The following is an 18,231-nucleotide window of genomic DNA, read 5'->3' as shown; positions in this document are numbered from 1 at the left end:
ATAGAGTAGTCAAATTCATAGAGTCAGAAAGTAGAGTTGTGGTTAGCAGGGGCTGGGAGAGAGAAGGGAATGGAGAGTTAGTGTTTAATGGGTACAAGATTTGAGTTGGAGAAGATGAAAAAGTTTTGGGAGATGGATGGTGGTGATGGTTGCACAGCAATATGAATGTACTTAATGCCACTGAACTTAAAAATGGTTAAGATGGTAAACTTTATGTTATGTATATTTTACCACAATTAAAAATAATTCTTAAAAAGAGCCCAAACTACCATTAGAAAGACTTATGCCCACTGAAGGCATAAACACAGGAACTCAGCAACACAGAAACATGCCTGCCTCCCCTCCCAGGAGCACTTCTCTGACCCAGATAAAGGCCCGGGTCTTCCCCTAAACAAATCTGGAGATAAGGCCCTAATGAAGGCTCTGCCACCTCAGCTAACCCCACAGCTCATTACCTTCCCACAGTCTGGCTCTGCTTACTCAACCCCCTGCCCCTCACACAGCCTCCCCACCCCTAGGGAAGAGCCTCCTTAGAGTGCCTGGTGCTCCAATTTCTGCCCCTGCCCCTGCCCCTGGGATGGGATGGAATGGCCTAGTACTTAAGATCTTGGTGTCCGGCTCTCCCCTGCTTCCTTAGGTCCCTCACTTCTAGGGTCCTCAAAGACAAAGCCCCAGCCCCATTCATCTTTGGTCCCAGGGCCCAGCTCCATGTGGGGAGCCCCTAAATCTTCCTGTCCCCCTGCTATGTGTGTGTTGGGCCTGATGTGTGAAGCTCTGTGGTCATAGAAGAACCTGTATCTGGTGTGGATGTGATCACAGACCAAGTAAAGCAAGTGCAGTCAGTACTAAACTAGGGTTGTGAGACATGGCATTAGGTCTCCTGCTCTTCCGGCCCTCCTCATTGGACCCGATACCTCCATAGAAAGGTGGTGCCTTGAGCTGTCACTGCACCACTGTGACCACTTCTGCTTGGCCTGCCTCCCTAACTAGCTGCCATGTGCTGACCCGCCTTCTCCAGAGCAAAGCCTCTCACCCATGCTACAGAAGACTCTAGGACCATGGCCTCTGTTGGGGGCAGAGAATAGAAACCAGCCTGCCCTGTTAGCCTCCTGGCTTTGCAGTGTGTCCCCCATCCTCTGAAACAAACTTTCTCACTAACTGTTTAATACTCAGACCCTGAGAGGAAGAAGGCTGAGGTCTACCCCTCACCAGGCCAAGAGCTTCCCTAAAATTGAGGATGTTGGAAACATAGCCATCTGGAACAGCATTTCTCGGGTGTGGGCCTCAGCCCATTGCCCCAGGTGCACAGGGCCACTTGTTAAAAAGCAGGATCGAGAAACCTACTTAGACCTTCTGGATCAGAATCTCAGGTGGATAGAGCCTGGAGATCTGCATTTTAACACTTCTTGGGGACCAGGGTGACAGCCACTGCTCTAGACCCTTGGAAGATGGGCTCAGAGCCAGGGTGGGGGTGGAGCAGGGTACTGTCAATGCCACAGTTATGGGAGTGGAGAGTATCAGGGCCATTATAGAAGCAAAGAGAGGCCCAGAAGGGGGACAGATAGGTGTTGATGTCCTTGGCAGTTCTGTGTGACACTGTTCAGCTCTTATTTGGGGCCTGTGTGCAGGTGTGCCAAGGCTCGTGATATCCGTCATGGTATGTTTGGGGTTATGGCTAGTCTCTGAATTAGTGTTTGGGTCAGTTTACGTGAGTTTGATAAAAAGTGTGTGGTCTGCATATATCAGCCTGTAATCTATGTGTGTCAACTGTCAGTATGTCAGTAAGCCCATCTGCTTGTGTGTTCACTTCTTTATCTTGGTGTCTTGAGTCATTTATCCACCCTGGTGTGTCTGTGCATGCGTGTGTGTGCTTGCGTGTCCCTGAGCAGGCCCAGGCCCCTCTGCACCATAATCCAACCTCCACTGGGGGTCTGTGGTCAGGATTTGGAGGGAACTTGCTAGGAGCCTGGTGGAAATGGGGCAGGTGATGCTGGGGTGGGGCAGGGAGGGCGCAGGAGTGTGTGCTAAGGACTTGGCGCTGCAGTTTCCCTGGGCGGGCGAGTCCCAACAGCGGGCAGGCAGGTGAGGCTGACCTGACAGGTTCCAGAGGCCAGGGGCAATGGGGTGGAGCATGGCTCTGACTTAGGCTGGCAACAGGTTTGGGGCCCTGCCACACAGGTCAGGCAGGCAGGAGGTGGTTGTGCTGGTATCTTCTTCCTGCTGCAGCCAGCCCGAGGTGTAGGCCATGGAGCCTGCTGGAGGGTGAGGGCAGCCAGGTGGGCAGGCAGGTGGGAGGCCTAGGTCCTGGAGGCCTGGAGGCCTGGAAGCCTAGAGCATGGCAGGACCCCTTCGGGGCCGGGTGGAGGAGCTGAAGCGGCCATGGTGGCGGGAAAGCTCACCACTGGTGCTACAGCACAGCGAGGCGGCCCGGCTGGCAGCTGACGCCCTCCTGGAGCGGGGTGAGGCCGCCTACCTGCAGGTCATCTCTGAGGAGCGGGAGCTGCCCTTTCTGAGTGCCCTGGACATGGACTATATGACCAGCCACGTGTGTGGGGGCCCTGAACTCAGTGAGGCCCAGGAACTGGAGGCCTCAGGGCCCGACCACCTCAGCCTGCTCTCCGAAGTCACCTCAGGCACTTATTTCCCCATGGCCTCCGATACAGATCCCCCAGACCTGGACTTGGGCTGGCCCGAGGTTCCACAGGCCACGGGCTTCAGTCCCACACAGGCTGTGGTCCACTTCCAGCGGGACAAGGCTAAGAACATCAAAGACCTTCTGCGTTTCCTCTTCAGCCAGGCCCGCACGGTAAGGAACTCATCTCCTCAGACATTCATTTCACAGATGTGGAAACTGAGGCCCAGGGAGGGAAAGGGACCAGCCCAAGGCCACACAGCAGCTTAGGGGCAGCGTTGGGACTAGAACCTCTGGCATCTATCAGATCACAAGCTCCTGGAGGGTGGGCGTGTGTTTTATTCACCTTGGTAAGCCCTTGGCACTCCAGAACATTATGGATAAGCGTAGACCAGGGGATGGGCCTCAGGGACTCCACAAAGCCCTGAAAATGCATGCAAAGTTGTGCATATTGCAGGGAGGTGTGCTTTCTGCATCGTTCTTGGGAGAGGGTCCAGGGCCTCCATCAGATTCTCAAAAAGGTTTATCATCCTCAAACTAAGAACCCCAACATAGAAAACCTATGAGCTACCCCCTTGACTTACAGAGGAGGACACTGAGGCCAGAGAAGGGCTGGGACTGGCTCACAGAGGTCCAGTCAGTTGGTGAAATAGAGCTCAGGGAGAAGGAAAGGGGTCCTGACTCCTGGCACATGTTCCCAGCCACACCTCACCCCTCATGCACTGTATCTCCAGCTGGGCCTAAAGCAGGGGAGGGGGCACAGGTGCCTGGGCCTTAGCATGACCTTGAGGGCTGGGCCTTTAGCTCTGCACCAAAAGGAAAGAGGAGTGAAGGCTGCTGGGCTCAGGGATGGGGAGCAGGGGCCCAGGAGAAAGAGAAGTGGGAGCAGGTTGGGGTGGTCCATGCCTCAGAAGGCTCCAGCTGCAGACTAGCACAGCTTCACTCCTGGAGCCCTGACCTCTGACCCAGGAGGCAGGGGAATGGGTCAGATGACCCCAGGCAGGATTTGAGGTAGGTTAGTCTCAATGCCCTAGTCTAGGGTAGCAGCCTGTAGGGCTCCTGCTGCAGAGATCAGGAACCAGGATGCTGGGATCCCACTGTACGTCCAGAGCCTCCCTGGCAAGCCCACCTGCCCCCAGGCAGGGGAGGGCCAGGCCTGATTGGCACCGGGAATGGGGTTATTATTGAGGTGGCTGCTGTCATCACCCCTGCGCCTTTTGATCTTTCCTGCCTGTCCTTGTTCTCCCTACCCCTGGCCAGGCCTGTGCCGTGGACTAAGCCATCCCCCAGTGCTTTGCCTCCTCACCCCCCATTTAGACCCCCACCTCTGGGTAGAAGCCAGACTTCCGCTCTGGGCTGTCCCTGACTCAGAGTGGCCTTGGGAAGTGCTTCCTTTTCCTGTAGCCCAATGTCCTCCTTTGTTAAGGAGGCAGCAGGAAAGGAACATTTATTGAGCTGCTGTTGTGTGTTGAGTATTTTCACATTTAATTCCCCATAACTCTGAGATGTAGCCATCATCTCCATTTAACAGATGAGGAAGTTGAGGCTCCCAGAGGTGAAGCAACTTGCCCAAGGCCATATTACTCGGAAGTAGCTGAGTTTAGGTTTGAACCCAGTTCTGTCTGGCTCCAGAGCTGGAGTGCTTTGCTCTTTACCTCCTGCTCTTGGCCTGAACTGGGAGAGGAGGTTCTCACAGCAGATATGCAATGGGAAGGGGAAGTTGGGGGCTTGGCGGTACTAAGGAGTCTTTCAAGGCTTCTCTGAGGCAGCCCATTATATGAGGGAGGCCACAAGCCCCAGCCCTTCCACTCAGCAGAAAACTTGGTCCTACTTGGCATGGGTGGAAGTGAGGGAGTCCGTGGGTGTAAGATGTCACACCAGACCTCTGCAGCTTCACTAGGAAACTGAGGCAGGTAAGGCAAAGGGCACTGAAGAACCCAGTAACTGGCTTGCAGAAGATTCTTGAGAAGAGAGCCTCAGACAGACAGTCCCTGGGCCAGAGCTAGGGCTTGAGCTAGTGGGGAGAGTGTGAGGACCTAGACTGGGAACCGGGGTCTAGGTTATGCTTCTGACAACTCGCACTCTGGGCCTCAGTTTCCCCATATACGGAGTGGAGGTTTAGACCAGTGCAGTTGATCCACAGACATCTTTGATAGTTAACATTCTGTCCTCAGAAAAATGCACACCAAAACTTTCAAACAACTTCTGGGGGTTCAAGACAGTGACACCTCCCTGTGTCTGAGTTAAGAACCCCGAGCTAGGTCATCGCTAAAAGCCCTTCCAGTTCAGGTGTTCTCTTGGGCTCTGGCCTCCTGTTCTTCAGTCATGTGCTTTTGCTAGGATCCCAGCCCTTGCCCCTGGGCTGGGCAGTGCCCCGGGCAGGAATGATCTTTCCCCTCCCTCCTTCAGGTGGTGGCTGTGGTGATGGACGTATTCACCGACATGGAGCTTCTGTGTGACCTCATGGAGGCCTCGAGCCGGCGTGGTGTCCCTGTCTACCTGCTCCTGGCTCAGGAGCACCTGAGGCACTTCCTGGAGATGTGCTACAAGATGGACCTCAATGGGGGGCACCTGCCGGTCAGTGAGGGACAGGGGCAGTAACCAGGGGATGGGGTGGGGCGTCAGGGAGGGCAGAAGAGTCAGTTGGGTGGTCAGTGAACAGTGGGGGTCAATGGGAGTGAGGGACCGGGTTTCCTTAGCTGCTTAAGGTCAGAGGCCCCATGGGATTTAGACATGGCTTGAGCCCCATTCTCTCAAGGTCACCCCCAACCTCCCTCCCTCCCTCCTTGGCCCAGAACATGCGTGTGCGGAGCACGTGTGGGGACATGTACTGCAGCAAGGCAGGCCGCCGCTTCACAGGGCAAGCCCTGGAGAAGTTCGTCATCATCGACTGTGAGCAGGTAGTGGCAGGCAGCTACAGGTGAGCAAGTGGAAGGGAGGGGAGAGGGGCTTGGGGCTGGGCCACTGGCTGGCGAGGGCACCTGGGATCTGGCAGCTTTGAATGTCCTTCATTCTTCCAACGTGGACTGAGCAGCTGCTGTGTGCCAGGCATTGTGCAGGGCTCAGGGAATAGTGCGGGGAGGAAGGCAGCCCCAGGCTGGGCCCTGGAGGAGCTCACTCTATGGAAGGATTACTTTAATGCCCTTGGCATAGAATATAACTACTGCAGCTCAAAAATGGAGGGACTTTTGGGAACCTTGCCTATGGTCATTTTTCTGATGGGAAAGTTGAAGCCCTGAGATAGGAAACCAGGTGCCCAAGTCCACTAAGCAGAGCTAGGACTAGCAGACTCTAGAGTCAGAGCTCTGCCCCCTCACTTGAGCTCTTGTGGTGGTGGAGTTGACCCAGTGTCTTGGTATGCTCCCCTTGTTGTGACTCCTGCCTAGCCCCAGGGTCCTGACCTCAACCCTCTGTCCCTAGCTTCACCTGGCTTTGCAGCCAGGCCCACACTAGCATGGTGCTGCAGCTGAGGGGCCGCATTGTGGAAGACTTTGACCGGGAGTTCCGCTGTCTGTATGCGGAGTCACAGCCTGTGGAGGGCTTCTGTGGTGGTGATGATCCCCTGTCTCCCCGGGCACCGTGCCCTCCCACAGTGGCCTTGGCCTCCAGGCCCCGCATCCCCAGTGCCACATCCTCATCGCCCTCCAGCACCAGCCTCAGCAGCATCAAGCACTCACCTCTCATGGGCCGTTCCTCCTACCTCGCTCTACCAGGAGGCGGTGGCTGCAGTGACATGGGTATGGGGTCCTCATCCCCGGGCCCTGCCCATGGTGAGGCCAGTGGCCAGCCCTCTCTGCAACGCCAGATGTCAGACCCTAATCATGGCTTCCTCCCAGGGCCCTACAGGGCCAACCTAGGCAAGCTGGGGGCATTCCCATGGTCCCAGTCCTCCCCTGCCCTCAACCACAATAGTGCCAGCCCCTTGACCCTGACAGTGAGGTCACCTCTGCTCCCTCACCCGCGCCTTCTCTTCCCCTTCCCTCGGGGTGTCTCAGCCCTGTCCAAGCTACCGGAGAATGGGCTCCCAGGAAGCCGGGAGCCCAGCCCCACACGAGGTCGCTGGGTACCTGGCACAGCCCTGGAGACGGTGGAGGAGAAGAAGGTGTCTCTCAGTCAGAGCCACGGCCAGCTGGATCTCCTTGTCCCCTTCTCCAGAGCCCGAGAAGAAGGAGGCCCTGATTCTGGGGTTACTCCCAACTCAGGTTCCCTTTGGCCTGGTGAACAGGCCACAGAGGACAGGAGGTTGTTCCCAAGCCAGAGATACAGCCAGATGGATATCCTGCCTCGGGCCCAGGATGGCAGGGGTGCCCCTGAATCAGGTTCCCCCAGACCTGGCGATCAGACTCCAGAGGACAAGAAGCTATCCCCAAACCACGGTCACGGCCAATTGGACCTCCTGGTACAGTACCCCAAGGCTGGGGGCTCCAGAGTGCCTCCTGAAGCCAACTCCTCAGCCAGGGCTGGCAAGCAGGGTCCAGATGAGCGACGGCAGACCCTGGGCCACAGCCAGCTGGACCTCATCACAAAGTTTGGCCCATTCCGGGGCGAGGGGCCTGGGCCCAGTGGTCTCCCTGGACCGAGTCCTGCTCGCAAGGCTGGAGTGGGCTCCGGGGATGAGAAGCGGCTGACTCTGGGCCACAGCAAGCTGGACCTCATTACAAAGTATCATCAATTGCAGGGCACCAGGCAGGGACCTGACCCTGGCCTTCCCGGGGGCCCCACAGGTGGCCATGGCAATGGCAGTAGCAATGGCCTGCTTGAGGATGAGAAACGACTGACCCTGGGTCACAGCAAACTGGACCTCATCACCAAGTACAACAAGTCCAAGTGCAAGCTGCTCCGAAGCCGCTTTGAGTCCTAGTCCTGCTCCCAGCAGAGACATGTCCCTGCTCCATCCACTGAGTCTCTAGACTTGCTCAGGTCCCAGACACTGTGTTGGGAGCTTGGGCAGGGGCTGTATGGGGAGGAAAGGATATCTAGAAGCCCAGGTGAGACACTCCCTGGGCTCAGGATTCTTGCTTATACACACACACACACACACACACACACAGGGAAATGGAACCCACAGTTACTGGGCACCTGTCATTTGCCTCTGTGCTGGGCACTTCACACCAGTTACTTCTCATCCTTCATCCTCACAACGTTCTACAAGATAGATCTCTTGTAGGTATACAATTCTACGATCATAGATACTATCTTACTTATTTTGTTAATGTGGAAGCTGAGGCCCAGAGAGTTTGATGACTTGCTTGGAATCAGGTCCAAGTAAGTGGCAGAATAGGGGCTCAAACCTATGTCTCTGACTCTTAAGATTATGTTTTTGCACAGACATGACACACAATATCAACAGTTCACATGTCCCCATGCACACAAAATACACACATCACAGAGATGCCTCAAATGCCTGCACAATATACACAGCACACTGACAGGGTTCACACCCACAAACTGTATGCCCATAGAAACACACAGTATGTACACATAGATCGAAGTGATAGACCAAAACACTCAGAGTTCTAGTTATAGGTACTCAATGTCATTTGGTTAAATGAATGGCACAAAATATATACATTCAGTGTACACTGTAGACCCCTCAGGATCCACAGATCATAAGTATGCATATAATCATACACACACAAACATGGAGGTACACACGCACCAACCAGTATCTTCTTGAACCTAAGCCTTATACTGGGCATGCCATAGGGCTGACAAATAAATCAGGCTCAGTCTCTGGGAGATGAGGATTAAATGTACAAACCATTGGTGAGCAAGACAGCTGTATCTAATTAAAGGCTGACCAGTGAAAGAGGGTGGTAGAGAACAAAGGGCAGAGAGTCGTGGTGACAGTGGAGTAGTGAGTAAAGTTCCTTAGAGGTGCAGTTTTTGAGCCAGGCCTTGAAGGATGGGGAGGATTTGGACAGATGGAGGAGAGAGTTAGAGGAATTCCTGGTAGAGGGAACCAGGTGAAGAGAGGCCAGCAAGAGGACTGAGGCAGTGGATGAGATGACCTGGGGAGGACAAGTGAAGATGTGGATACCCAGACACTCTGACACACACACATCATTTTGCTGAATGTCCCTAGAAGCACAGTCTCTGACAGGTTGTGGGTCCTTTTCCTGAGCTCACCACCTGCCTGGGAGATATACATGATTCAAATCAATAAAGGCAGATATGCTATGACCCAGCAGCAGCCTGGTGTTTTCTGAGGGTGGCAGAGTTATAGAACTGCACGTTGGGGGCAGGGGAAGGGCACCATTCATGCTAATTATAGAGGGCTCCCTGGGAGAGAGTGGATGGCCTCAGGAGGACTAGGGGGAGGCCAGGGGCTGCAAACCCCCTGTGCCCTGTGATGTTCTGAGAGACCCGGGGGCTTTTGTAGATTCTGCAAAAGGTGGGCCAAGTTCATCTCGTCCACAAGAGTATATCCCTTGACTGCCACCATCAGTCATGGAGACAGAAAGTGGCTGCTGAATGAGTGATCAAGCATGTGCAAGAGGCACATACATAGTGAAAACCAGTCAGCTCCCACACCCTTGCCCACTTTGGACTCTCCCCCTCTAACCTCTCCCTAAGACCCTGCTTTATCCATCCTCCCCTCTCTCCAATACCTTCTTCAGCCTTGTTTCCTTTATTTCTCTGGCCACACCTCCTTCTCCAGCCTCTGTCCTCTCACTTCTCCCTACTGGATACCCTCTCCATGGGTGAGGGTGGAGCCTCATCCACCCCAGGCTTCAGCCTCAAATCTTATTCCTATGCCCATCACTCTCCTTGGGCTCCAGATCCGGCCTTGATGTCTGTCCCGCGCAGATCACTTTGCCCACACCTCTTCCTCCTCAGGCTTCAGTAAATACCTCCATCGACTCATCCTCTGTGAGACGTCTGTGGCTCCTCCTCTCTCATGCCTCACATCCAGCCAGCCACAGGTCTCCTGAAAACGTCCTGAACGAGTGAATGAATGACTGATAAATGATGCACTGCAAGCATGAAGGGGGGCGGGGCCAGGCGGGGTTGCGACGAGTCCGTTTGCAACCATAGAGTCATCCCAGGGGCTGGAGCTAGAGTGACCGCATGCGTGGCGGCGTGCGCCATGCTCTTCCGGAAGTCTCCCAAGGCGGAGGCGGAGGCGGAAACGGAAACCTACCTCAGGCAGAGAGGGAGGTCTTGCCGCGTGAGGAGGTAGCGGTTATTTGGTGAGCCCGTGTGGAAGGAGCCCGTGTGGAAGGAGTCCGTGTGGAAGGAGACTGAAAGGGTCAGTTCTGGGCGCCCGGGGTCGTGAGGGGCGGAGGATTCGGGGCTGTTGAGTCTCGAAGGGCCCAGTGGGCGAGACCCGAGGTGTGAGGGGCCGAGAGGGGCGGGGTCGCGCCGGGGCCTGAGGGACCTAAGGGGATGGGACCTGGGGATCCCGACCCGGGGGGTCAGGAGAGGGTCCGCAGGTCCTGAACTCTCGGTCCCGCAGCCCCCAGGTCTCATGGCGGTCCGAGCGTCGTTCGAGAACAACTGTGAGATCGGCTGCTTTGCGAAACTCACCAACACCTACTGCCTGGTGGCCATTGGAGGGTCCGAGAACTTCTACAGGTGCGGCGGGAGCCCCGGGACCGCCGGGCAGTGTGTGGGTGGTGGGGAGGGCAGGGGTGCTGGGAGTCAGGGGCTCCGGCAGAGTAAGGACACCGGTCCCTCAGTCCTTTGCCAACCGAGTCCATGTCATGTCCCTACAGTGTGTTCGAGGGCGAACTCGCCGATACCATCCCCGTGGTGCACGCGTCGATCGCTGGCTGCCGCATCATCGGGCGCATGTGTGTGGGTAAGCCAGGTGGAAGACGCCGAGGGAGGGAGTGGAGCCTCCCAGCGCCTTTAATTATACTCTTGGAGCGGACCCGGAGTGACCCAGGGATTTCCAGGTGTTCTTCCATTATTTCCAGGGATTAGAATCTCTCAGGGCTGGGCCTGCCCCAGTCTAAGTGTCAGCAGATCAGGGACAACCTCTGGCGAAGGCTTCTGGGTCATAGTAATAGCAAATATCGTGGAGTACTTTCACTCTTACACTTGTTCTCATTCCTTCTTCACGAAGATCCTGGGAGCGGGGAATTACTGGCCTCATTTGACTGAGGGAGGAAGCTAAGACTCAGAGAACCTAAGTGACATACCCAGTTCCACACCTAACGTGAGAGAGGACTGGAATGTCGTCTCTCCCCTGCTAGCGAATCTGGGCAAGTTGCTTCCTGTTTCTGTGCATCCATTTTTGCTTCTGAAAAATGACAAGCTAAGATTCTGGGGCATCCTGCTTAGTTATTCCTTTAAATCTTAAATTCCCTTTACCACGTCTATGAGTGGCATCCCACCCTACCCCACTACTTCTCAGCACTGTTTACTCTGGCCATTGGTCCTTTATTTGAGCTGGATCTGTCTCCCTTTACTCCCACCCCTTATTTCTAGTTCTGCTCATTGGGTCATATAGGAGTTTGTCCCTCTACTCTGCTCTGCTTCCTAACCATGACCTTAGGCCTTGAAGTAAGTTCTTACATAACAGGAGAATTTAGCCTGGCCGATGGTGTCTTTTTTATGATGGGAGTAACTCAGAGTTCAGAAGTTCAAAGTTGTGGCCTTGCAGAGGTAGGCAGAGGTTTAGTCATTGTTGTCACAGTGTAATTGTAGTTGTTAATTCTTTTTGCTTTATATTTTGTGTAAGTATACCACAGTGTATTCATCCATTCTATTGACATGGGCATTTGGGTAGTTTTCGGTTTAGTCTATTATGAATAGTGCTGCTATGTTTTTTAGTGAACACATCTAAGTCTTTTATTGGATGTACAGGGATACCTCAGAGATACTGTGGTTTTGGTTCCAGGCTACTGTGATAAAGTGAATATTGCAATAAAGTGAGTCACAGGCATTCTTTTGTTTCCCAGTGCATATAAAAGTTAGGTTTACACTATACTGTAGTCTGTTAAGTGTGCAATAGCATTATGTCTAAAAAACAATGTACATACTTTAATTAAAAAGTGGTTTATTGGTTAAAAAATGCTGACCATCATCTGAGCTTTCAGTGAGTCGTAATCTTTTTGCTGGTGGAGGGTCTTGCCTCGATGTTGATGGCTGCTGACTGATCAGAGTGATGGTTGCTGAAGGCCGGGGTGGCTATGGCAGTTTCTTAAAATAAGACATCAGTGAAGTTTGCTGTGTCAATTGACTCTTCCTTTCACAAACAACTTCTTTGTAGCACACGATGCTGTTTGATAGCATTTTACCTACAGTAGAACTTGTTTCAGAATTGGAGTCAGTCCTCTTAAACCCTGCCACTGCTTTAACAACTAAGTTTATGTAATAGTCTAAGTCCTTTGTTGTCATTTCAGCAGTCTTCACAGCATCTTCACCAGAAGTACATTCCCCCTCAGGAAACCACTTTCTTTGCTCATCTTTAAAAGTTAAAGTTATCCTCATCTGTTAAAGTTTCATCATGAGAATGTAGCAATTCAGTCACATCTTCAGGCTCCACTTCTAATTCTAGTTCTTTTGCTGTTTCCATCAAATCTGCAATTACTTTCTCCGCTGAAGTCTTGAACCCCTCAAAGTCATCCATGAGGCGAGGGGGACGGATTCATCTTCTCCCAAACTCTGTTGATGTTGGTACTTTGACCTCTTCCCATGAATCACGAATGTTCTTAATGGCATCTAGAATGGTAAATCCTTTCTAGAAGGTTTTTTGTTTACTTTGACCAGATCCATCAGAGGAATCACTACCTATGGCAGCTATAGCGTTACGAAATGTATTTCTTAAGCAAGAAGACTTGAAAGTCGAAATTAGTCCTTGATCTGCAGGCTGCAGAATGGATGTTGTGTTAGCAGGTGTGAAAACAACATTAATTTCATTGTACATCTCCATCAGAGCTCCTGGGTGACCAGGTGCATTATCAATGAGCAGTAATATTTTGGAAGGAATCTTTTTTTTCTGAGCAGGTCTCAACAGTGGGCTTAGAATGTTCAGTGAACCATATTGTAAACTGATGTGCTGTCATCCGGGCTTTGTTGTCCCATTCATAGGGCACAAGCAGAGTAGATTTATCATAATTCTTAGGGGCCCTAGAATTTTCAGAATGGTAAATGAGCATTGGCTTCAACTTAAAGTCACTAGCTTCATTAGCCCCTAACAAGAGTCAGCCTGTCCTTTGAAGCTTTGAAACCAGGCATTGACTTCTCTCCAGCTATGAAAGTCCTGGGTAATATCTTTTTCCAGTATCAGGCTATTTTGTCTACATTGAAAATCTGTTGTTTAGTGTAGCTATCTTCATTAATTATCTTAGCTAGGTCTTCTAGATAATTTGTTGCAGCTTCTGCATCAGCACTTGCTGCTTCTCCTTGCACTTTTATGTTATGGAGATGGCTTCTTTCCTTAAGGCTCATGAACTGACCTCTGCTAGCTTCTCACTTTTATTCTGCAGCTTCTTCACTCTCTCAGCCCTCATAGAATTGAAGAGAGTTAGGGCCTTGCTCAGATTAAGCTTTAGCTTAAGGGAATTTTGTGGCTGGTTTGATCTCTCCAGACTGCTAAAACTTTCTCCATATCAGCAGTAAGGCTGTTTTGTTTTGTTATCATTTGTGTGTTCACTGGAGTAGCACTTTTAATATCCTTCAAGAACTTCTTTGCATTCACAGCTTGGCTAACTCTTTGGCACAACAGGCCTAGCTTTTGGCCTGTCTTGAGTTTCAACATGCCTTCTTCACTAAGCTTAATCATTTCCAGCTTTTGATTTAAAGTGAGAGTCCTTCTTTTCACTTGAACACTTAAGCCATCATAGGGTTGTTAATTGGCTTAATTTCAATATTATTGTGTCTCAGGGAATAGGGAAGCTGGAGGGGAAGGAGAGAGGGGAACAGCTGGTTGGTGGAACAGTCAGAACACACACAACACTTATTAAGTTTGCCATCTTATATGGGCATGGTTCGTGGTGCCCTAAAACAATTTACAATAGTAACATCAAAGATTACTGGTCACAGATCACCATAACATATAATAATAATTAAAAAGCTTGAAATATTGTGAGAATTGCCAAAATGTGATATAGAGACATGAAGTGAGCAAATGCTGTTGGAAAAATGGTGCCATTAGCCTTGCTTGGTGTGGGTTTGCCATAAACCTTCAGTTTGTAAAAAATGCAATATTTGTGAAGTGCAATAAAGCAAACATGATAAAATGAGATATGCCTGTATAATACTTAGGCGAGGAATGGCTGGGTCACAGGGTATGTGAATATTCAGTGTATTAGGTGATGCCAGATAATTAGCTGAAGTGGTTGACTGATTTACATTCCTGTTAGAGTGTATGAGAGTTTCAGTTGCTCCATATATCTTTGCCAACACTTGGTATTGATATTCTTTTTAAAAATTTTAGCCATTCTGGTAGGTGTGTAGCGTTAGCTCAGTTTTGAAGTAGCAAAATGTATAACTGATGCCAGTAGCCTTTCCTGCTAGTCCTGGTGCCCCCGGTTGATGATGGCAAGTGGGTAGGGTATATTGGGACAGACTCCTGGGCCATCGCTGGCCTGTCCAGTGAGACTCCTGGTCCCTCTGTTTGTTGTATGGATCAGTGGGTTGGAGGACTGGGGTCTGGGCCTAAAGCTTTCCTGGGGAAGCTGATTGGGCTGGATTGTATCCTCTGGCCCCAGAGCTTTGCAGGCATCTTTTGTATTCATGGTCCATTGCCCCCACCTCCCCAACACACCCCTAATTTGGATCTCTCCAGGGAACAGGCATGGTCTCCTGGTGCCCAACAACACCACTGACCAGGAGCTACAACACATTCGCAACTGCCTCCCAGACTCAGTGCAGATTCGGCGAGTGGAGGAGCGGCTCTCAGCCCTGGGCAATGTCACCACCTGCAACGACTATGTGGCCTTGGTCCACCCAGACCTAGACAGGGTGAGGCAGCCCAGTTTGATCCAGGACCAGCCTAGTCAGTGCTTAACCACTTTTCTTGCCTATCAGTCAGGATTTAGGGGAGTCTCTTGTGGTTTCTTTTTCTACTTGGCTCTCACATTTCAGGCACGCACTGGAATAGTAATATTAGAGGCCTTCCATGGTGTGGTCAGTGCCAGAAAGAAGCTGGGGAGGGTATTAATCCTTCAGAATCAGGGAGACTAACCCATCTGGTCCTGCAGCCAGAGCCAGGAGAGATTGACTGAACTCTTTTAAGTGTGGGTTAGAGGGAAGAGCGTGACGTGGAGACCAGCCCCTGGCTGTTCAGGGCATTAGATATCAGGGACTCCAGAGCTGCTCTAGACTCTGCTCTAAGCTATATACTCTCCTGTTTCTGGGTGAAGCTTTCATATGTAGAGGAGGAATGAGGGCTCAGGGAACTAAGCCCCAGGTGGCTCTGGGCGTGGAGGGCCTCGGGTTCTTTGGCCTGCAAGTTCTGGGCCCTGAATACGGTATCTTTGGCTGACAGGAGACAGAGGAAATCCTGGCTGATGTGCTCAAGGTGGAAGTCTTCAGACAGACAGTGGCTGACCAGGTGCTAGTAGGGAGCTACTGTGTCTTCAGCAATCAGGGAGGGCTGGTACATCCCAAGACTTCAATTGAAGACCAGGATGAGCTGTCTTCTCTTCTTCAGGTCCCACTTGTGGTAAGCATTCCTGTCCTCTCTCTCCTGCTGAGGCAGATCTCTTTGCCCACTGTTCAGGAATCTGTGTTATTACCTGCCACAGTTTGGGACTGAGCCTGTGGGTCAGGGAGAAGAGTTTGGGTAGAGTCCTCATCAGGGAGGGGAGAGACTTTGGCTGTTGGTGCAGTGACCTACACTGAGCTCATTCTTTGGCAGGCGGGCACTGTGAACCGAGGCAGTGAGGTGATCGCTGCTGGGATGGTGGTGAATGACTGGTGTGCCTTCTGTGGTCTGGACACAACCAGCACAGAGCTGTCAGTGGTGGAGAGTGTCTTCAAGCTGAACGAAGCCCAGCCTAGCACCATTGCTACCAGCATGCGGGATTCTCTCATTGACAGGTATCTCGGCCTGGGCCTCTCCTCTCTTCTGCCTTTTGGGGGTAGGGGAAGGAGATGCCACCTAGAATGGGAACCACACTGTATTCGTACTGGTAGCTTCTCCTTATATCTGAGGGCCCACCTGTGCACTGCTGAGCAGTCATAGGGTACAGCCAGCAGGTGTTGCATGAGCATCTGCTTATCCCCATCTTTGAAGACTCAGCTCAATGTTACCTCTGGGCAAAGCTTCCCTCTGGTGCATCTTATTTCATCACTGACCACATTGTTTTGCAGTTTGTATCTGCCTGTGTGTCGCTGTCCCCAGCCAATAGCCCAGAGCCAGATCAGAAAAGAGCTGTTTACTGAGAGGAGGAGGGGAGACTGCTCTTAGGAACTGAGGAGAACCCAGATGCATAAGGGACTTGTTGGGAGGGGATTGCATCACAATCACGATCATCTGGCTTTTTTTAAAAAGAAGGTACTTGGGCCCTAACTCAGGAGATTCTGGGGTATGAGGCTCTATAATGCCTTTTTTTGGACGAGCAGCAGGTGCTGGATATTCAGCCTCTCCCTCTCTCATCCCCCATTGAGGATCCTTCTCAAAACATGTCACACCCAACTAGCACAGCAGTCTTTATGAGGATGGAAACCCCAAAGTGTAGAGCAAGTGCCAAGTAACAGACCCCCTACTCACCAGGGGCAAAATTTCCTATCATTCTCCCTCCTTCATTCATTCACCTGATGATCATTGAGCCCTGTGGACAAGGCTCCATGTGGGATAGTCAGGCAACTTAGTCCTATGTCCTGCCTCTAGGGCCTCACAGTATGGCAGGACAGAAAAGATGCAGTGGCCACACATAACTTAGCTACCTTCAAAGGAGAAAGCAAAGGTGCCTTAAGTGGCTTGGAAAGCTCCAGTGAGACACTTTCTGGGATCCAAGAAGGTTTTGTGGAGGACAAATCATTTAGTGTGGGCTTCAGGGAATGAATAGGTACTTGAATACGCAGAGATGGAATGGGGAAGCACTTCAGACAAACAGAGATGGGAAAGTGTGGAGGGTGTGAAGGGGAAAGGTGGTATTCCTAGGGTGTTGAGGACTCTGAATACTACAGTTTTGACTGTAGACCTGTGGTTTTGAGCTTTGTATGTTGGGATGCTTGTTAATGTAGATTCCTGGTGTCACTTCTCAGATACTGATTCCTTAGGTCTGGAGTGGTACCCAACCATGGTGGTTTTTTAAATAAGCTTTCCTGGGTGATTCTGATGGGGGCAGTTTGGAGGTCACACTGACAAACTGCTGTCAGCACTGGAGAGCAGTTAAAAGGATCTGAACAAGAAAGTGGTATCCATGCTTTTGTCCATTCAACAGATTTTTTTTTTTAGCACCTATTATGTGCCAGACAGTAATGATGTGATTAATAAAATATACCCTCCCTGCCCTTTTGAAATATACAATCTCATAAAGAAGACAGTACTTACACAGTTAATCATTTAAAGAAAAAAACAAAAAACCTCTTAGCAACCTAAGAACAAATAAATTTCTGTAACCTGATAATTAGTACCTACTAAAAAACTGCAGCAAATGTTGCCGTTAAAGGTGAAACTTCAGAAACTGCCAAGTCAGGCAGAATTGCCTACAGTCACCAGCACTGGTCAGCATTATTCTGGTGGTCCTAGCCTATGCAGTTAGATAAGAAAGAAATGGGTATTGAAAACGAAGAGACAACACTCATTAGCCTCCTTTGCTTTTGAACCCATTGAGTTTGAAGTGCCCATGAGACCTCACGATGAAGGAATCAGGTAGGTGATTAGAAATATGTACTTCAGTATTATGATCATGCACATGATTATCACCTCCAGGAAGAATGTTCTGGCCCCATCCCTGCCTCTGGGAGATTTATGGTCTGGGCACATCCCTTCTTTGTCTGGGCTCGCTGAGGTTCTGATTTATGATCAATAACAGTTTGAATAAATTAATTGAGTTGACCCACCTGAGTGGGAAAGGAGTTACTTTTAGTTTTTAAAGCATTGAGATTTCTATACTGGATTGTTAATCTTGGGAACAGTGAAACCTGGAAGGGGCTGAGTGTTGCTCTTCGGGGCTGAGCTGGAACTGAGGTCTAGGGGTAAGGCTGGAGGCAAGCACCTTGAGAATGAAGGGTGAGGTGTGCTCTGTGAAGCACCTGCTGATGATGCTCCTTTCTCTTTCTCTTTCTCTCTCTAGCCTTGCCTGAGTCACCTTCCATGCTGTTCCATGGGTTCCTGGCTATGGACTTTGGCTCCCTCTCCATGCGCCACCCAGTCTGTACCGGATGCTGATAGGGAGGTGGCAGAGAGCCTACTGGGACTGAGTTGGCTGGAGGCCTAGCCCTTCTTTGCCTGTTTCCACCTCTTGAATCTGGTTTCTGCAGAAATCTGCCACATCATGCTGGTGGTCAGGCCCTGTGACCCCTAGCTGAAAGTTCTACTGTCCCATTAAAGGGCAGCTGCTTCTGGTCATTCTGTTGTGAATGTGTTGTTTGGGGACCTCAGCCTGCACCCAGGCCCCCACCCCCCATTGTTCCAGGGGGAAGGCGGGGTAGGATGCATACATACTCCTCGGTTCCACAATCTCCCACCCCTC

At 51.3% G+C, this 18,231-nt stretch overlaps 2 protein-coding genes across 4 annotated transcripts; both read left to right on the top strand.

The window, feature by feature from the left end:
• The first annotated feature begins 744 nt into the window (after positions 1-744).
• FAM83C (family with sequence similarity 83 member C) lies at positions 745-8,819 on the top strand. Of its 2 annotated transcripts, XM_070247414.1 has the most exons (5): positions 745-2,806; positions 5,042-5,209; positions 5,428-5,552; positions 6,053-6,369; positions 6,628-8,819. In XM_070247414.1, the coding sequence occupies exons 1-5, from the start codon at positions 2,336-2,338 to the stop codon at positions 7,491-7,493; spliced, it is 1,947 nt and encodes a 648-aa protein (XP_070103515.1). In that variant the 5' UTR covers positions 745-2,335; the 3' UTR covers positions 7,494-8,819. The 2 variants fall into 2 exon arrangements, with proteins under 2 accessions (XP_070103515.1, XP_070103514.1); XM_070247413.1 differs by having other exon boundaries at positions 6,053-8,819.
• A 500-nt stretch (positions 8,820-9,319) lies between these two features.
• EIF6 (eukaryotic translation initiation factor 6) lies at positions 9,320-18,107 on the top strand. 2 transcript variants are annotated; one of them, XM_001501536.5, is made up of 7 exons: positions 9,320-9,884; positions 10,092-10,210; positions 10,351-10,436; positions 14,373-14,548; positions 15,075-15,251; positions 15,447-15,628; positions 17,833-18,107. In XM_001501536.5, the coding sequence occupies exons 2-7, from the start codon at positions 10,104-10,106 to the stop codon at positions 17,840-17,842; spliced, it is 738 nt and encodes a 245-aa protein (XP_001501586.1). In that variant the 5' UTR covers positions 9,320-9,884; positions 10,092-10,103; the 3' UTR covers positions 17,843-18,107. The 2 variants fall into 2 exon arrangements, with proteins under 2 accessions (XP_001501586.1, XP_023482215.1); XM_023626447.2 differs by lacking the exon at positions 14,373-14,548 and having other exon boundaries at positions 9,739-9,884; positions 10,092-10,436.
• Positions 18,108-18,231: the final 124 nt, after the last annotated feature.

Source organism: Equus caballus, chromosome 22, assembly GCF_041296265.1.
Source record: "Equus caballus isolate H_3958 breed thoroughbred chromosome 22, TB-T2T, whole genome shotgun sequence".
Taxonomy (NCBI): Eukaryota; Metazoa; Chordata; class Mammalia; order Perissodactyla; family Equidae; genus Equus; species Equus caballus.
Note: the sequence above shows the minus strand (reverse complement) of the source record. Positions and strands in the feature narration are given on the sequence as shown.

What these genes read in the sequence shown, in the direction of transcription:
- FAM83C (XM_070247413.1), top strand. Translation starts at nt 2,336, where the DNA reads ATGGCAGGACCCCTTCGGGGCCGGGTGGAGGAGCTGAAGCGGCCATGG. An exon ending in TCTTCAGCCAGGCCCGCACG is followed by an intron (nt 2,807 to 5,041) that starts GTAAGGAACTCA and finishes TCCCTCCTTCAG; the next exon opens with GTGGTGGCTGTGGTGATGGA. An exon ending in TCAATGGGGGGCACCTGCCG is followed by an intron (nt 5,210 to 5,427) that starts GTCAGTGAGGGA and finishes TCCTTGGCCCAG; the next exon opens with AACATGCGTGTGCGGAGCAC.
- EIF6 (XM_001501536.5), top strand. Translation starts at nt 10,104, where the DNA reads ATGGCGGTCCGAGCGTCGTTCGAGAACAACTGTGAGATCGGCTGCTTT. An exon ending in GGGTCCGAGAACTTCTACAG is followed by an intron (nt 10,211 to 10,350) that starts GTGCGGCGGGAG and finishes ATGTCCCTACAG; the next exon opens with TGTGTTCGAGGGCGAACTCG. An exon ending in CATCGGGCGCATGTGTGTGG is followed by an intron (nt 10,437 to 14,372) that starts GTAAGCCAGGTG and finishes GGATCTCTCCAG; the next exon opens with GGAACAGGCATGGTCTCCTG.